The sequence below is a fragment of the Ursus maritimus genome, unplaced genomic scaffold (genome assembly GCF_017311325.1).
Source record: "Ursus maritimus isolate PB19 unplaced genomic scaffold, ASM1731132v1 scaffold_18, whole genome shotgun sequence".
NCBI lineage: Eukaryota > Metazoa > Chordata > Mammalia > Carnivora > Ursidae > Ursus > Ursus maritimus.
This window is the reverse complement of record NW_024424230.1, coordinates 42,181,193-42,199,173: the sequence shown is the minus strand read 5'-3', so window position 1 is coordinate 42,199,173 and position 17,981 is coordinate 42,181,193. Positions and strand designations below refer to the sequence as shown.

Here is a 17,981-nt window from a genome sequence, read left to right as displayed (position 1 = left end):
CCATCTTGACTGAGACCTTCAGCAAAACCCACTGTCAGCTAGGATGCAACTCACTGCCCATAACGGAAAACTCATCTCATGCTGCCTTACACAATCGATGGGGCTTATCAGCTAACATGACCAGAAGCCCAGGAATAGGAAAAGCCCTGGATCATAGTAATTCAGCTGTTGAGTAACTGCTTCTTTCCTTCTCTCCACTCTGCTGGGAAGCGGATGACTAACAAGAGCTCTTGACATTATCTGCTTCCTTGTCCCCATCCAGGGAGGGTGAGAACCACGGAGGGAAAGGGAAGGAGGTGGGGGGGATGGGGGCAATGAGGGGGCAAAAGATCTAGACACAAGTTGAGAGGGAACAATATTTCTTTCCTTAAACGTGAGCTCAGTTCAAGTGTTCCAACGTCGTCCGAGGAAGAGGAGTATGATGCCTCTTCCCTAGAACCAGAGGAGGACTGAGCTTCTCCTAAAGTTACGAACTCTATGCAGTTGCCAGGAGTAGATACCCAAAGAGTGACTGAGGAAGGACTCTCAGCAGAGGTCACCATGATGTCTATTACATAACTGACTTCACACACAGCATTATTCACCTACTGCTTACAGCCTTCAGAGTCAGCTCCATCCATAATGTCCTCTGCAGAATTCCTGATTGCCTAATTCTCCTTCCCAGCTCTAGAAGACTCCCACCTCATCAGCCAACTCAATCCCTCCCTCTGGCACTCGAGGGCCTTCAAGACTTGGTCCCGTCAGTCTACGGTTTTGGTTAAGTAATCTCCAATAAAAATCTCCCTCCCGTGTCAATCTGATCCCACTCACATACTCCTTTATCCATCTCTCCTCCTCTATCTAAACTGCCACTCTCCAAAGTGTAGCCCATCGGCCTCTCCATGAAGTCATCCCTGCAGATCTGGTTCCTCGCTGGTCTGAATTTCCAGGCACACCCGATGGAGAGAGCACAGTATATCAGAAGGGGCACAGGAATGGAAATCACACAGACCTGGGTTCAACTCTTGGTACCACCACCTGTTAATGGTATGCCTTGGGTAAATCATGTTACAACTGCTTACTTCTGAATTTCCTTACCTGCAACACTGGATTACCGCTTTTGCCAGGCCCTATTATCAAGGACCTTGTGCATACAGTCACTTGATAAATTTTTTAAATATCTATCATCATTATTGAATCATGAGATCTCTTGCTTGTATGCAGTCTTCTGGTTCTGGTTCTCTCATGTTCTCATATACCAGGTCTTCACTCAACAAGTAATCTGGGGCAAGCAGGAGAGTCATCTCTCTATCTGTATCCCCTAACTGCCGGGCACTGGGTCTGGTAAAACCAAGATGCTGCTTCACGGGGGCTACATTTGTCTTCTAGCACCTTCCATAAAAAATACTTGCTATTTCTTAAGGAGAAAACATTCATGGCATAAGAGTATTCTGGGTAGAATGTTGAGACCAAAATGGCAGGAAAAAAGGTAAAACTCTGGGCGCACTTACTAATACCTCAAGGAAACTGAGCAAGGTTTTGTGATCATTCTTGGGAAAAAAGGAATGGTAAAATGAACAGGCACTGGCAACATAGATTTAAAAAAAACACCAAACAAGCAACAGAGTACTGGCAAGTGGGGGATGGGAAGCTGATGGTACATGAAATGCCTCATCAGAACCAGCCTTTATGAGAAACACTGACTTCATAGGCTTGAGGGGAAGGACTGTATAATGGACAGAAATTAGAAGACAATATCCAGACCACATTCAGCCACTTACTAATCTTATGATTCTAAGTGAATCACTTCACCTCTGTGAACTCAGTTTCATTACACGAAAATAGAAATGTCCCCCACCACACACCCCCACTGCACCCCCTTGTCCTACTTAGAGTTGCAGCAGCTAAATAAAATTTATTAAATTTCTGAAGAAGTAGAAAAGGCTATGCAAATGTAACACATTTATAAAAAAACCATTCTGAATGCCAAAGGTAAAGCGAGCCTCACAAATTTCAATACAGCCCAGATGAAAGGTCCCCGTTGAACCCACTAGACATTCTATATGAATAACCAGCAAAATAAAAGATGCATCTGTTCTTAATTGCCTAGTTTCTTTAAACGGCTGCCTGGAAAATGATAAATTACAATTACTATTTGAGATGCATTAAACAATTAGGACATTTGAAGGGAAGACTACCAAACGTCGGACAAGGGGGCACTAATGTGGACTGAGAATTCATGCTTTCTGCTAATTTGCGGATCATTAGTGCAGTGACAATCCCGTACCAGAGCTTTCTCAGTTTGAGTAGTTAGTGTGAGCTTACCTCATAAGGGACCGTTTTCCTACAACATAAATGCAACAAGACGCTTTACTAAGTGTCTTCAGCATCAACAGAATAGATGACAAGTCAACAAAAGATGTCATCGCAGATCTAAGTGACTGAACTGAAGGAATAATTACATAGACGCAGAATGTGAAAATCTGCAGGATTTAATTTCACAAAGGAATTAGGAGAACAAATATTCAGCGCTGTTGAGATTTTTCTCTCATCATTTCATTAAGGTGGCCCATTCTTTCTGGCCTTGAAAACCACACAGAGATTCTACACAGAAATATTTATCATTTAAATGATCCCCACAGATTGTGACTATTTTCCCCACCACCACAACTAGTAAGTGTGAGCTGGGCACTGACGTTTTCCAAGGCAATGTACACTGACTTCATTATACATGCCAGGAAACAAATATTTGTTGAAGAAACATATACAACACAAAGCCATGCCAGGCTCTGGAAATTTCCATATCAACACTTTCTTAAATTCATAATGCCTGCTAATCCAGAGTAGTTCATTTCAAGTGAATTTCTAAAATAAAAGGCAAAGTAATAATGAACTGACCCTTCTTTGTAAGGTTTTAAAATGTAATTCAAGGGGCTCCTGGGTGGCTCAGTTGGTTGAGTGTCTGCCTTTGGTTCAGGTCATGACCTCAAGGGCCTGGGATGGAGTCCTGCTTCAGGCTCCCTGCTCACCGGGGAGCCTGCTTCTCCCCCTCCCTCTCCCCCATTCGTGCAGGCCCTCGCTCTCTCTCTCTCTCAAACAAATAAATAAAATCTTAAAGAAAAATAAAATGTAGTTCGACAATCTGCTAAATCAAGTCAAGCGCCAATACGAAGGGAGAACATCAGGAAGGCCAGCTGATGTCAGAGGAAAATCAAATGCAATATATCGGTGCTTCCCCTCCGGACAGAAAGTCCTTTAGTTAAACCATAATATCAGCAAGTAAATGAAGCAGCCAGAAAGGAGGAGATTTCAGCACTAGGAATAACTGGAAGTAGAACTTATGAACCATTTTCTTTGCCATAATTTTTTTTTAACCAGGTAAGTGCAGAATCTTAGTCTATTTATTCACACTTATACTAGAATTTACTAGTCTCCTTATCTGAGCATCTGGTGAAATAAGTATCAAGATATTTTAAAATAAACAGAAATGTAATTATAGTGTATATAGATATGTCCTGATCAATCATTAACATGAACAAAGGTGTCACCAATGCCTATTTTAAATGCAGATAGTATTTGTCTGAAGACAGAAAGTAGGCTTCTATATTAAACAAACAAACAAAACAAAACAAAACAAAACAAAAAACAAGAAAGAGGAGGTAAGAGACAACCTCCAAAATATGATACCTCTAAAATTCCATCTGATCTGTGTTTCTGTCATGGAAATACACACGAAATCCAACTATGTCCGTTTGGTAGAAAACCACCATTATGAGAATCACCTGGAGTTCACTTGTAATAATGTGTGTTATTAGGACTAAGACCTTAAAATCTAGGGTAGGCCTTGGAATCTGAATTTTAACAAGCTCCTCCCAGGGGAACTCTCAAACACCCCAAAATCTGAAGGCCAATGATATTGGCTTAAAAAAAGTTAAAACAAGAGCACTTTGTTAGAGTGATTGCCTGCACTTTTTAATATAGACACCAGCAACAGAAGTTAAACTGGAAATAATAAAAGCATAGACATAGCACAGAACTATGTAACCGTCAATTTTATACGCAGTCGGATTAAAATCCGATGAGTTCTCTTCATAAAGGGATACTCCCTCATACTGCTGGAAATCTCAAAACGACGTGAGAGGACGCACTGTCACAAAGAACCATCTGCGCCTACAGGGGGACACCGGGAACGCACGACCAGGTGTAAGGACACACATCTTCAAAAGTGGCTGGCATTCTCAGTTTCATTCTTGATACAGCTCAGATTATGGATATTAGCATCAAAGATGATTCCACTTGGGAAAAAAGCCAAAAGACATTTTTCCCCCAAAACAACAGCAAAGGATAGCATCCATAAAAGGAAACTCATCCACGTGGAAGAAGGAAAAATAACAGGTCGAGGGGACAGTGACTTTCCCTTCCGAGTGAACAAACCCCAACCAGAGTGATCTATAAAAGATTCAACAAAGAACAACTGAAGAAGTAAACCTGAAACTCCTACAGAGATAAGATTCAAAACACGAAGTTACTGAAGGCCTCCCCCAATAGTGCTCAATTTGCAAATGTAATGAATTTGCCATAATGGATTCACCTTTGTTATATGTTCTATCAGTTTAGGGCACAACCGTTTACTGACATAAAAGTCCTCAAGAAGAAAAAGAGACTTGGTAGCAACTTAGATGTGCTTTGAAAGATATATGCATTCTTGAAAACAGATCATTTTTTACCTTTTGTTAAAGTTAATGAAATTCATTTTTCAGCAGGAATCTGAAACAGTAGTAACTGGGGTGATCTAAATCCCTTGTTATTTATACCTTCATGCATCTACAATAGGCCTTTTCTCCATTGCCTGATGTTAAGAAATCTTATTTAAGAAAATTGTAGGCCATGAACTGAAATATAGTCTTAATATGTCTCTTGAAGTTGCTGTAGGCTGAAACTCATCAACCCCTTTTTGGTTATTTAACAATTTAAAGTGTGTGTGTGTGTGTGTGTGTGTGTGTGTGTGTGGTTTACTCCAATCGATTTGGCAGCTTATGTCATCTAAAACTTGTAGATGTTATCGTGCACCCTTTGTTCAAATGAGGATTTAAAGTAAGTACCGGCATTGATTTCTGAGGCTACTATGTGTTTGGGTTGCCAGTGGGGTCTCCAGATGATGTTGAAACGAGGGCCTTTTTGAAAAAAGAATCAACTTACAGGTCTCACATTTGAGTTCAAAAATCAATTTTACAAGTGCAAGATGGTAAGCAGTTCATCTGAAAAAGACCCAGGAGTTTTAGTTAACCACGGTCTTAACAGAAGCCAACAGAATCACGCAGCAGGAAACAATGCCAAGTCCACCTTGGGCTGCGCTGGAAGGGCCGCATCCACATCAAAGGCAAGAACGCCTCTGCGGCGTGGGCAGGACACAGAAGGAATGAGTTCAGTGGTGGCGGGAACCCAGTTTCCTCTACTGAAAAGAAGGAGTTGGCCAGAATGCCCAAACACCACCGAGGAAACCACAGGAAACCATGTGATGTTCAGCCTGTGGCAGACCAGATTGAAGGAGCCAAGGTGACTACGCTCAGGGATGCGAAGGATCGCTACATGGTAGGTTCCTACCACAGGGCTTTCGCCTGTCTTGTTGACCACCACTGCCTGCTCCTTGAAAAAGGCCTGACATATGACAAATGCTCAAAAATACTGTTGAATGAAAAACGATGAAATGAATGACCTCGGAGCATAAGAGAATATACTTGCTGTTCTGTACGGTGCCAAGAAATCAGACAGGCACCAGTGGGTAAGAATTTTAGGAACATATGCTCCAGTTAAACTTTTTAAGAAACCACTTTTTAACAGTTAGAGCTCTCCAAAGACGGAGCAGACTTTGTAAGGGAGGGATCTCCTCCTCGTTTGGGGGGAGGGAGCAGCAGTGGTATTCTTGCAGAAACTGGATAACCATCTGTCAAGGATGCTACAGCAATGAAAACACTGTTTACATCATCGAACACCACAAGGGTTTCATTTTTATCCTATCTGCCATTTCTGTAGAGCAAACCTTCTGCTGACATGAAATCATCAAGCTGAAATGAAGGATTTTAAACCATTTTAGGAGTGACTCAACAAAATGTGTTAGAGTGGTTCCCAAATGCAGGTACATAAAAACATCTGTGGAGCTTGTCATAAATACAGGTTTCTAAGTCCCACTTGATCTCCTTTCTCTAGTCTACTCCGTGACATTGTCTTAGCAATTAGCTCCTCTCTTCAGCACCATCACCCCCCCACACTGGAGTCTGTACCCCATCATCGTGCAAACCTGTCACTCCCTTCTTTAAAAAATATCCTCAATTAACCCCGCTTCTCTCTCCAACCACCACCTAACTTCTCTTCTTCCTTTTAAAGGAAAACTCAATCTGTATCCAGCTTCCCGCCTCCACCTGACTGTTGAACACACCCAAATCAAAGACACCAGTTACTCCATGTTGTGGAATCAATGGTCAACTTCCAGTCCTCATCCCCGAGTTGATCCTTCACAGTAGCATCTGGCACAGATGATTAGGCCCTCCCTTTAACACATTTCCTCACATGCCTCCAGAGACACCATACCTTACTGATTTTTATCCTACCTCCCTGGTCACTCTTTCTCAGTCTCTACTCCACCTCTTAATCCTGACTTCCAAACACTGGAGTGCTCAAATTCGTCATACGAAACCATTTCTTTACTTTCGTTGGTTTTCTACTTCTCACACTGGGCTCCTTAGTGACTTCAACCTGAATCCTGGTTCTACTTATTGTTTATACACTTAGTACTTCCCATTCTGCAGCCCAGCTTATGCCACCGAACCACAAACCTATATTCAAATGTCCCTTTGACATCTCTGATACTCTTCTCCATAGGGGCAAACCAAGTTCCTGATCTTCCCCATCACAGTGACTAACATCCTTCCCACTGTTCGGACAAAATTATCAAATAGTCATCCTTGACTCTGTTTACACACCATCCATCCAAGCCATCAAATCCCATCAGCTCTATTATCAAAACAGATTCAGAGAATAAACTAAGACTTCTATCTCACACTACATAACAAAAATTAACTCAAAATGGTCAATGACCTACACAAAAGAGCTAAAACCATAAAAAATCTTTGAAGAAAACAACGGAGAAATCTTTATGACCTTGGATTCTGCAATGGATTCTTAAGGTATGACACCAAAAGCAAGAGCAACAAGAGGGGAAAATAAATAGATAAATTGGACTTCATCAAAGTTAAAAACTTTCGTGCATAAATGGACATTGCCAAAAAGGTGAAAAGACAACCTAGAGGGTGGGAGAAAATCTTTGTCAATCATGTATCTGTTAAGGGTCTAGTATCCAAAATATATAAGGAACTCCGACAAATGAAGGACAAAAAACAAACAACCCAATTTAAAAATGGGCAAAGGACTTGAACAGACATTCCTCCAGAGAAGAGACACAAATGACTCATATGAAAAGATACTCAATATCAGCGGTCATTAGGGAAATGCAAATCAAAACCACAAAGAGGTACCACATCGCACTCACTAGGATGGCTACAATAAAAATAAATGGATAATAACAAGTTTGGGGGCACCTGGGTGGCTCAGATGTTAAGCATCTGCCTTTGGCTCAGGTCGTGATCCCAGGGTCCTGGGATAGAGCCCCGCATCGGGCTCCTGGCTCAGCGGGGAACCTGCTTCTCCCTCTCCCTCTGCTTCTCCACCTGCTCATGCTCTCTCTCTCTGTATCTCTGTGTCTCAAATGAATAAATAAAATCTTTAAAAAAAAGAAATAAAAATAAATGTAAAATAACAAGTTTCGGCGAGGACGTGGAGAAACTGGAATCCTTGTATATTGCCACTGGGCATGCAAAATGGTGCAGCTGCTGTGCAAAACAGTTTGGCAGTTCCTCAAAAAGTTAAATGCAGAATTACCATATGACCCCTCAATTCCACTCCCAGATATATACCCAAAAGAACTGAAAACGAGTACTCAAAAAGTCTATGTACACACATGTTCTTACCAGCTCTATTCAAAATAGCCAGGAGGTGAAAACACCCCAATGTCCATCAACCAATGAATGAGTAAATTGTTTACAGACAAATGGTAAACCATATACAAATTTATATACATTCAATGAAGTACCATTTGGCCATGATAAGGAATGAGGTACTGACACAGGCTACAATGTGGGTGAACCTCCAAAACATGACACTAAGTGAAAGAAGCCACATACAAAAGGTTTATGGGACTGGGTGGGGGAGGAAGATTTGGGAGAAAAATCTTAATGGAGAAGAGGTTTTCCTTTAAGTGATGAAAACGATGTGAAACTAGATAGAGATGGTGGTTGTAAAACATTGAAATGTCCTAAATTCATTGAATGGTTCACACTAAAATGGTTAAGTTTATGTTATGTGAATTTCACGTCAATAAATTATTTTTTAAGATATTCAGAATCCAACCTCTTCTCTTACTTCTACTGCTTTGGTCCAAGCTGCCATCTTCTCTTACCGACATTATCACTAGTCTCCTAAGAGGTCTCCTTGTCCCCTCTTATCCCCTTTGGTTTTTCTCAACACGACAGCCAGAATGATGCCATTTTGTCAGTCAGATCATGTCTTTCTTCTGTTGAAGGCTCTCTAATAGCTTTTTACCTCCTCATAGTAAAAGCCAAAGTCCTTACAGCGGTCTACAAGGCCCCTCACAGTGTGGTCCATTACTGCTCTAACCTTATCTGACCTCATCCCTGACTACTCTGCCCCTTCTTTCCTCACAGATCATACCTGGGTCCTTGCTGCTCCACCAACATTCCAAACACACTCCTGCCTCAGGGCCCTTGCACTTGATGTTTGCTCTATTTTGAATGCTCTTCCCATATATATCTATGGCTCTGGACCATCTCCTCCAACATCAGTTCTTACTCAATTATCTCCTATGCAGTGATGCCTCCCCTAAGCATCCTATTTAAACTCCAGAACAACACATTCTCCCTATCTCTCTTCTCTGCATTACTTTTCTCCATAGCATTTACACTGTCTAACATACAGTAAATTTTATGTATTTACTATGCCTATTTTCTTTTTTTTTTTTTTTAAGATTTTATTCATTTATTTGACAGAGAGAGACAGCGAGAGAGGGAACACAAGCAGGGGGAGTGGAAAGGGAGAAACAGGCTTCCTACTGAGCAGGGAGCCTGATGTGGGGCTCAATCCCTGGACTCTGGGATCATGACCTGAGCCGAAGGCAGATGCTTAACGACTGATCTACCCAGGTGCCCCTAGTATGTCTATTTTCTATCCCCCACGAGATGTTTACTAGAAAATCCAAGGGACAGTGAGAAAGGGGCTCTCTGGATCTTGGAAGGACAGATTTTAAACCACCTGGGTGCCTGCTTGCTAATATGTTTGCCTACGTGAACTGTGACTTACTGTCTTCAACACAGACCTGGTTGTAAGTTTGTGAGACAGTAGGCCTCACCTACTCCAAATCACTGAAGGCTATAAATAACTGTAAAAGGACTTAAAAAAAAAAAAAAAAGTAACCACTCACACTGGCTTATCTTGGTTTGCAGCATTGCATTAAGAAAAATGGACCTAAAATATATCAAAAGGGATATAAAAAATTCCAGGTATCAAAGTCTAAATGAGATGATGAAAACAAGGATGAAATTTTTTAGTTCTTATGTTGATCTTATTACATACTTAATTGCTCTTAAAAAAAAAAAAAAAACTGCCTCGCGGTATTAAAACAAGGTCTCCACCCCTGAGAATCCAAAGGGCTGCATTTCATTTGTAACTCCTTAGAGCTTATCATAATATCCAAGAGAACAATCTCAGTACCTACGGCCTTTTCCCCCAATCATCGGAAATGAGTAAAGTTCAAGCGCTTAGCCAACTGTATAAATACAATGTGTATAGACCTACCTTTCAAATATTTAAAAACATCTCCACATTTAATACCAAAAAAATATGTGTCAAAATAAAAAAAAAAATTAAAACAAACCCAAGGTTTTCACAACAATTCAATACAAGCCTTGAACGCAGCGAGCTACTTAAAATAAAGATGGCTTCCCAATTCAGTAACACATACACCAAAGTACTCATGTTATTTAAAAAAAGAAGTAGTGTCGTTGTAAAGTCCTGCTAAACTAATAAAAAATATTTTGGTACTGTCATCTAAAGATACCATACGCTACAGCTTCCCCCGAGCTTGTAAATGCAGGCAAGCTTCAATCAGTAAGTAAACTAATCTAAATCAAATTCCCTCCAGTTGAAAATAATCATCATGTCCTGCCCAGAGTTGGTGAGTATAAATGGATTACTGAAAATATTCTTGGTAATTGCAGGTTGCTATTTATGTTGACCAGAGTTGGAGGAGTTTACTTAGTGAAATGTCTAAGCACGCAGACCACCAATGTGCAACACACAGGAAAATCACTCTTGACATCCACATGAAAAACAGCCTGCATCCTCTCTGCCGTGTCACTGTGTGGTTGTTATTTCACAGTGTCAGATACACTGTTGGTGACAAAATGAAAATTTATGATTGCAGTTATTTTACTTCCAGGTAATACGCTACCACCACAGATTTTTTCTAGTTCAGCGGAGTAGAAGTTAAATACTAAAGACTAAATATTATTTTCCAAAGCCCTAAATTTTGCTGCTTGTAAACAAGTATGCACAAAATACGAATGGTGACAATAATTGAAATGTCTTTTTTAATTATAGGGAGCTTTGGTTGCCCCATAGTCACCAACTCCCAGATATGTCCAGTAACACACGAGGCATGGTGTGAAGTGGGAATAAAGAAGACCAGCTCTACGATGAACTTGTCCTAAGACACCTGGCCAGTTAGGCTAGCTCTCCTTAGCTCTCACTCTTTCCTGGGTTATACCATAATGTTTTGTTTTGTTTTTTAATCATCGCCATCATCGGGATTAAATTAGGAATCAGAAAACCCGGGTTCTAAGTCCAGATCTGCAGCTAACTGTCTAAAGAGCTGTATAATCACAGGAAAAGCCTAAAATCTCTCTGAGCTCCAATTTGCTCATCTGTAAAATGAGGGGGGTTGTAATAAAGGCTTTTAAAATGGAAGAGAAAAATGCAAGATAAAAATGAGTACCTCAACATGTTACAATTGATCCTAACTTATAAAGGCAAGCAGAGAATAACCACAGGATAAAAAAAGGAATGTTTTTCACTCGAGGGGAAACAGAAAAATGAAAACTATTATAGAATTAAATGGTCATGAGGATGTAGAAAAGAACTAACGTTCAGCCTTGGAAGGAAGTGTCCTACAAAAATGTAAAAAAAAAAAAAAAATTCCGTCAATAGTCTACGTTCTCTTTGGCCTGGTAATTCTCCTTTTGAGTATAAATCCCCCTAAAAAATATCCCTGAAGAAAAATCAAAGTTCTCTAAAAAAGCATCTCCATAGCAGCACTCTATGTAAGAGAGAAAAATTGGGAACAACCTGGAAGTGCAAAAATAGAGGCCCAGTTAAGCAAAATCTGGGTTTGCTTACAAAATGGAACAAAGGTCTACACGGCCATTTTTAAATTCTGAACTAGTCTCAAAAGAGTGCAAATATTCAACATGGTATCACATGAAATGTAAAGGCCAATCACAAAATACATTTGTCTTCTTTATGATTTTAGAGAAGACATACCGATGACAACCGGAGGAGAAACTGGAGGGACCGAACTAGCTCATTGGGTCCATTCTTCCTATGAAATTCATCACAACAGCAAAAAACAAAAGGCAGACGGAAGGAAAAGATGCTCTCCGAGCTACGGCCTAGCTTTGGCATTTCTATGCTTCTTCTACCTAGCTTCGCTAACATGACCAATACCAGCTTAGATCTCCATCTCATGCTTAATGTTCTCCAAGCACTTTCACAAAGATTATGGTGTTTTGTTGTCTGAAAAATAACCAGCACGCGTGACACCTCTACATCAAAATGTCAAAGTCTGGTACAAGGACTAGCGTGCCAGGGATGTATCCTATGAAACCACTATACATATGGCTGGACTGCCCTCTCCCCAGATGTCACCAGCGGGAAATCAGAGGAAGCATCAAGAGTCAGGAGTTATGATTTCAGTAGGCTTGCGGACTCTGCTGTGAACTCTAAATTTAATACAGCAGACCTTGACGTGAAGCAAATGCCTTAGAGAATTGCTGTACATATTTTATGTACAATTACTTCTTTCCTTAAACACCGTAGACCACTGAACTTGACAAAAGGTGGGCCTAGCAATAGATCCCTTCCAGATTTAGTACGAGCAAGGTAACGAATTTCCTGCAGGGCACAGAATTCATGAACAGAGTCAGGGCATGGGATCTGGATTCAGGGTATAGATGTATCTTTGGGTTATTATCCCACTAAAGACTCCAAAAAGACGTAAGAGGTAAAAAATGTAGAATCCTTCTAAATAACAATTCTCCAAAGGAAACATACTGGTGACAACACTCTTGCTAAAAAAACAAAACAAAAAAGTGGATATTTCACAAAAGCCTGTGTAAGTTTTCTTCCTCACTCCAAAACACCTTTTTCTCTAACCAATATTTTGGCCTTTCACATATTCTATGAATGATAAAGAGAAAAGTAATGGTGCGGCATGAGAGAAATAGTTTGGGGGGGAAGCTTCAAGATAGAGAAGGTAACTGGGTGTACGGAAGCATGAAGTTCTGTCGCAGACTGCGGTACACGCTTCTCTCACTGATGGCTAGAGCACAAAGTCAAAAGTCGTTTCAGTCTTTCACATTTACAACTCTAGCAAAATCCGTTTCTAGGTTATACTAAAAAGACCCTGGCAAGCAACCACGCCCAATTTCTACTCTTACCGGCATTATCTAATAATTAGAAAACAGGCTTTCATTTGCAAAACCATTCCACGTGCCAATGTACTTCATCTTAAATCCGGGGTTTTTAATGACAGACCGTGTGTTGATTTGTAACCAGCAAATTTCAACAAGCTCTTACGAAAAGAGACTGGGAGAAAGATGTATCCATTTAAAAATGAATCTCAGAAATAAATTGCAAAAATGCAACAAATTCCACTGACATTTTTTTTCCTCGGGGTTATTCTAGAGAAACGTCATCGATACATTTTTTTCAGTATTTGAATAATATTTACTGGTCACATAGGTCCTAGGATACCACATAATAATTCACAGATCTAAAGAAAATGAACCCCAAGACTCAAAATCTACACTTGTGATTTGATTTGAATTAAACCTCTACCGTGTCAACCATGACCTACTAGCTGAGCAATTCAGTGTGGAGCCAGACTAATTTAACACTTACTCATTAAAATACCATGAAATAAGGCAAGGGCAGAAAGAAGTCTTTAGAAAAAAATCAACTTCAGAAAGAATACATAGGTGTAAGCAAATCACAATTAGAATGGAAATGAAAATAAAATGATAATCTTGCACTAAAGAACCATAGTAGCTAAGAGGCCATTTACATTTCAAAGTCCTCTGCCTATGGTCTTAAGTATCATACCACCAAGGTTTGTCAGTGCTGCAGAGACACTTCAGTTAAGGCTGTGTGGTAGAGCCCTGTGTAAATTAATTAGTTGAGGCTGCACGGATTTTCTAAAAGGAGCTCTCTAAAACAGCCTTAGAGATATGCACGATTTGTGGGGAATAACAATTTAAATACAACTCACTAATCAATTCTTCTTGCTTTCACATTTCAATGACATTTTGTGTAATGATAAATAAGTCCATGAAAATACTACCAACCAAATTTTTTTTTTGCTTTCAATTAGAGATAAAGGAAGGGGCTTTCAATTTCGCTTAGGATAGCAAAGTTTTATCTCAGGTTTTATCTAGATTTACTGGCATGATGACCACAATGAACTTGAGCCACATTTAAAAAGGAGATGTGTCTATATTCGAAATTCACATACGTTAACAGATAAATTAGCTATCTAATAATTTCTATAAACAATGTCATAACAAAAATATGGATCTCATGCTCCTGCCTCAAGATTTAACCTGCTAAGTCGTTTATTATAATTTAGCTAAATATTAAAGTTTATGTGTTTTATCAAAGATAATATCATAAATATTTCTTTATTTCTTTAATTCAAAATACTAAGTGGATTTTTGCTGTAAATAATTCCCAAAACTATTAGAATCAGATATTTGGCAAATATCCTTCAAAAATAAGTAAAATATGTGCAGAAAAACTAAAAATTAATTACATAATGGTTTCTACTAGAAATTAAAAATGGAAGAAATCTGAAGTTTTCAAGAGATTAGGAGCCTTCCAATTATGTACATAAGAGATTCATAAGCTCTTCTGTAATCCTAAAATAAAGTCCCTACAGTCTCATTATAGTGATTGTGAAAAATTCATACTTGTTATACAGTAGGGATGATTTAGAGACTTTTTAATGGCTAATTTGTTTCAAGAGCATAGACACTGTATGTACAAATATATCTTTTGAGATAGTACCATTGAGAAGAGGCTGTCCTTCGTGCACATCCTGTGATAAGACTGCACTGTAAACATCTTCAGGAAATCCAGTCTTGCATAATGCGATTTCACCAGAAGCATCTACAGACGCCTGCAACACAAGAAAAAAATGTGTGCAATGATTGCTACCTCCTTCAACCGAGAAACATTCCACTTGGCATAAAGCCTCAATTTTTCAGCTATCTTGTACAAACAACCCCTTTGTTTCCGAACGGTTACAATTAGAATGTAGAGGGCAAAGGGTTAATCTTTTTGATAACTGGAGTAGAAGAAACAAATCCCACTTGTCTTGTCCAGTAAAATCTAAATAATACACATTCTAGGTTCTTCTAAAGACCGCACATTTCCATTAAAATGGGCATTGTGGCTGAAGTATTATCAAGTGGATCTGGGGGGAGGGGAGAGCCAACTAGTTTCTAGGCTCCACAAATCCCCATCATCAGCTTAACTTTTCAAGAAAAATGCATACATTAAGTATACAGATTTTTATGTTCTCGTCCAATTCTCTGGCTGCGAAGTTGGTTTGGATATACCCTGTTCATTAAATCACAAAACTACGACATACTTACTGCACGATAGAGAGTACTTTGTACCAAGTTTAAAACCAATCGATCAATAGTAGGTATGTCTCTAATTTGAAAGGCAGGGACACATTAAAAATATAAACAAAGATTAATATAATTATGTTTCCTTTTTATACGTAAAGATTAGGAAGTCTCTCTTGCCATCTTTGCCTCGATTATCCCATACGCAGCTAACTACCCCATGTGGTTACAACTCAGCCGTAGGAAGTGCTATCCACTTAGCCCTCCAAGGCAGTCTCACTATGTCTTCCAGCCCTACGGACATCCTCAGAGCGCTCAACAGAACTCCTGCAGCGCTTCCATTAATCATAGGACACTTCACCCTGCACTGGTGGGCACCCATATACAAGGAGGGGGAGGAGTGGACACGGGCTGCGGGAGGGATCGAAGTAGCTGCAGGGCCAGCATTAGGCGCAGTTTGCCCTGGCGAGGAGAATCAGAAATTGGGAGGAAGGAGGAAGGGAAGTCCCAGAAAGAGAGAGACCCGAAAGCCAATGTCAAAGCAATACCACACAGCTTCACAATTAAAGGTCTACCTGGATTCTGCATGAGAAGTTGTGCAAATACTAAAGTCATAAAAATCCACACTAATCTAATATTTAAACCGTTCTTTTCTGATCTGGGAAAATAAAGAAAAAAGTCAATTTGAACTTTGTTAAATATTACACAGTCTTTAATCTCAAAAAAAAAAAAAAGTATTAGGAGCCACAGTGAGAGAATAGTTCAGACCCTTCAAATAGTTTTAAGTCTGTTATGTGCAAGAAAGGAGTGTTATCAGGTCAAGGGTCTGGAGCAACCAAACCGCTCACACAGGTGTTATCACAAGCTGGAACAGGCACATCGGGAGTGCTGTTTGGGAAATTCTAGTAAAAATGAATGTGGATATATCGTAGCCTATGTGCTAGGTATATTCCTGTGGAAACTTCCCTGTGGGTGCTCTCGTCAATACGTGAGGGCATGTTCTCACGTCCACATGGCACGGTTTCAACGGCGGGACCTGAAGATTACCTAAACAGCCATCAAAATTTTCACTTCGCCAACAAAAGGAGCACTTGACAGCATTAGAACGGAAGGATAGAAGCTACATTTATCCACGGGGTTCCATCTCCAAACAGTCAGTTTCTTGAACTTCCATGCAAGACTGCAAGAGAAATTTAATTCTAAATCAACCTAGGGATGACTATTCTTTTTAAGTAAGTTCAGAAACCTATTTATGCAACACTCCAAACTCAGACCAGAGACAAAGCACTCTGTAGCATGAATCTTGCAAATAAATAAATAGATAAATAAATAAAAGCATGATTGAGGACTCCATTTTTTATACATAAAGTTTAATATAAAAGATGTGAAGTTACTGACACTTATAAAGCAAGAATATAAAAATGCACAAGGTAGTGATAAACACGGAACTGAGGACAGAGGCTACTCCCCCACTCCCCAGCAGGAGGGGTAGTGCAGGAGGGGGGAGGCAAGATAGGAAAGGTCCCAGGAAGGGTCGTACAGGCAGGTGGCTTTGATTTTATTTGTAATAATTCATTTCCTTCAGTAAAATGCGAAGATATGCACAGGAATACGGGTGCAAATTCTGTTATTCCCTATTTATCCTGTATGCTCTATTACTCCATAATAAGAAAGAGCAAACATTAGGGGCTAAGTGAGAAGTAAGGAGTAGGGCTTCCAACACCCATCAAGTTTGGGACACTGGATGCTATTTTGATTCTTGCCAGCTGGAAATATTCAGGCACTTGTACTGGGCCTGGCAAAGAGCAGGCACTCAGTAAGTAAAAGCTTTTGCTTTGAGCTAACCAAAACAACTGAAGGGAACTCCCCGGTTCACCAGATAAAATGGACCAATGTGCTGTAAATCTGTGTCCCACCGATGGGTCAGAAGTCGGCCTATTGCCCTCCAGTCCAGGCTTCTGCAGAGGGAGGCCGTGGCAGGTTTCCAATCGTAGACAGGTGGGAGCAGGGCCCTGGAGGGGCAGCAGGGCAGAGGCAAACAATGGTCAGCATGCAGTACCAGGGGTCACATTCCAACGTGACCGTTCGGGTTAGGGCAGCCCGCAGCTGGATAAGCACCCAGAGAGCCATGAAGTCTAAAGACTAGAGGAAAACTGTAACCTTTTCTTGAGCTCCACTGCTATGGTCTTGTTTTCCAGTGGATCTGCCCTAAGGTTGGAGATGTATGCCCCTCATCCAAACCTACAGGAACGGAATTTCGAGGCCCAATAAAGTCCATCAGTGATCCTGGGTATGTTCGCTTCTGAGTTTCCGTCTCCACCTTATTTCGAAGAAGGGAATTTCTGTCCTCAACATGTTACCCTTTGCGCAACTTCTCTGCCCCGCTTCCTCATCTAACAAAAGGGCCCTAACTGCATAAGGTGGCTGTGAGAATTTCTGAAACCTGCTTGTAAAGCACATCTCTAACAAATACTGGCTACCGATATTAAATACCCATGGGTCATATATTACTTTCTGAGATTTTCATACTCATTTTTTTTTAAGATTTATTTATTTATTTGAGAGAGAAAGCACAAGCAGGGGGAGGATCAGAGGGAGAGGGAGAAGCAGACTCCCCACTGAGCAGGGAGCCCGATGCAGGGCTCGATCCCAAGACCCTGGGATCCTGACCTGAGCCAAAAGCAGACGCTTAACCCACTGAGCCACTCATACTCATTTTAAATAGCTAAAACTTCTCTAAATTCTTCTTCCCCGAGACAAAAAGGATTCACAACATAACATGCTGTTATTCCATAATGTGTTTTCTTAAAAACAAGCTCCAAAAATTATTAAATGTATGGACGCCTTTTTGGTTGGTGCCACTGGGGAGGGGGTACTACTGGCTTTTAGTGGCTGAAGGCCAGGGTTGCTGCGAATCATCACAAAACACACAGGACAGCCCCTGCCACAGAGAACGATCCAGCCCAAAAT

At 40.4% G+C, this 17,981-nt stretch overlaps 1 protein-coding gene across 1 annotated transcript in view; it reads right to left on the bottom strand.

Moving 5' to 3' along the window:
- CDH2 (cadherin 2) overlaps positions 1-17,141 on the bottom strand; it is a 184,082-nt gene extending 166,941 nt beyond the window's left edge. Inside the window, exons 1-3 of the mRNA XM_040632382.1 lie at positions 16,954-17,141; positions 15,560-15,669; positions 14,446-14,598 (exon numbers count right to left, since the gene is read on the bottom strand). Of these exons, the coding sequence (XP_040488316.1) occupies positions 14,446-14,598; positions 15,560-15,669; positions 16,954-17,141 (451 nt within the window). The remainder of the gene's footprint in view (positions 1-14,445; positions 14,599-15,559; positions 15,670-16,953) is intronic.
- Between the last annotated feature and the right edge of the window lie 840 nt (positions 17,142-17,981).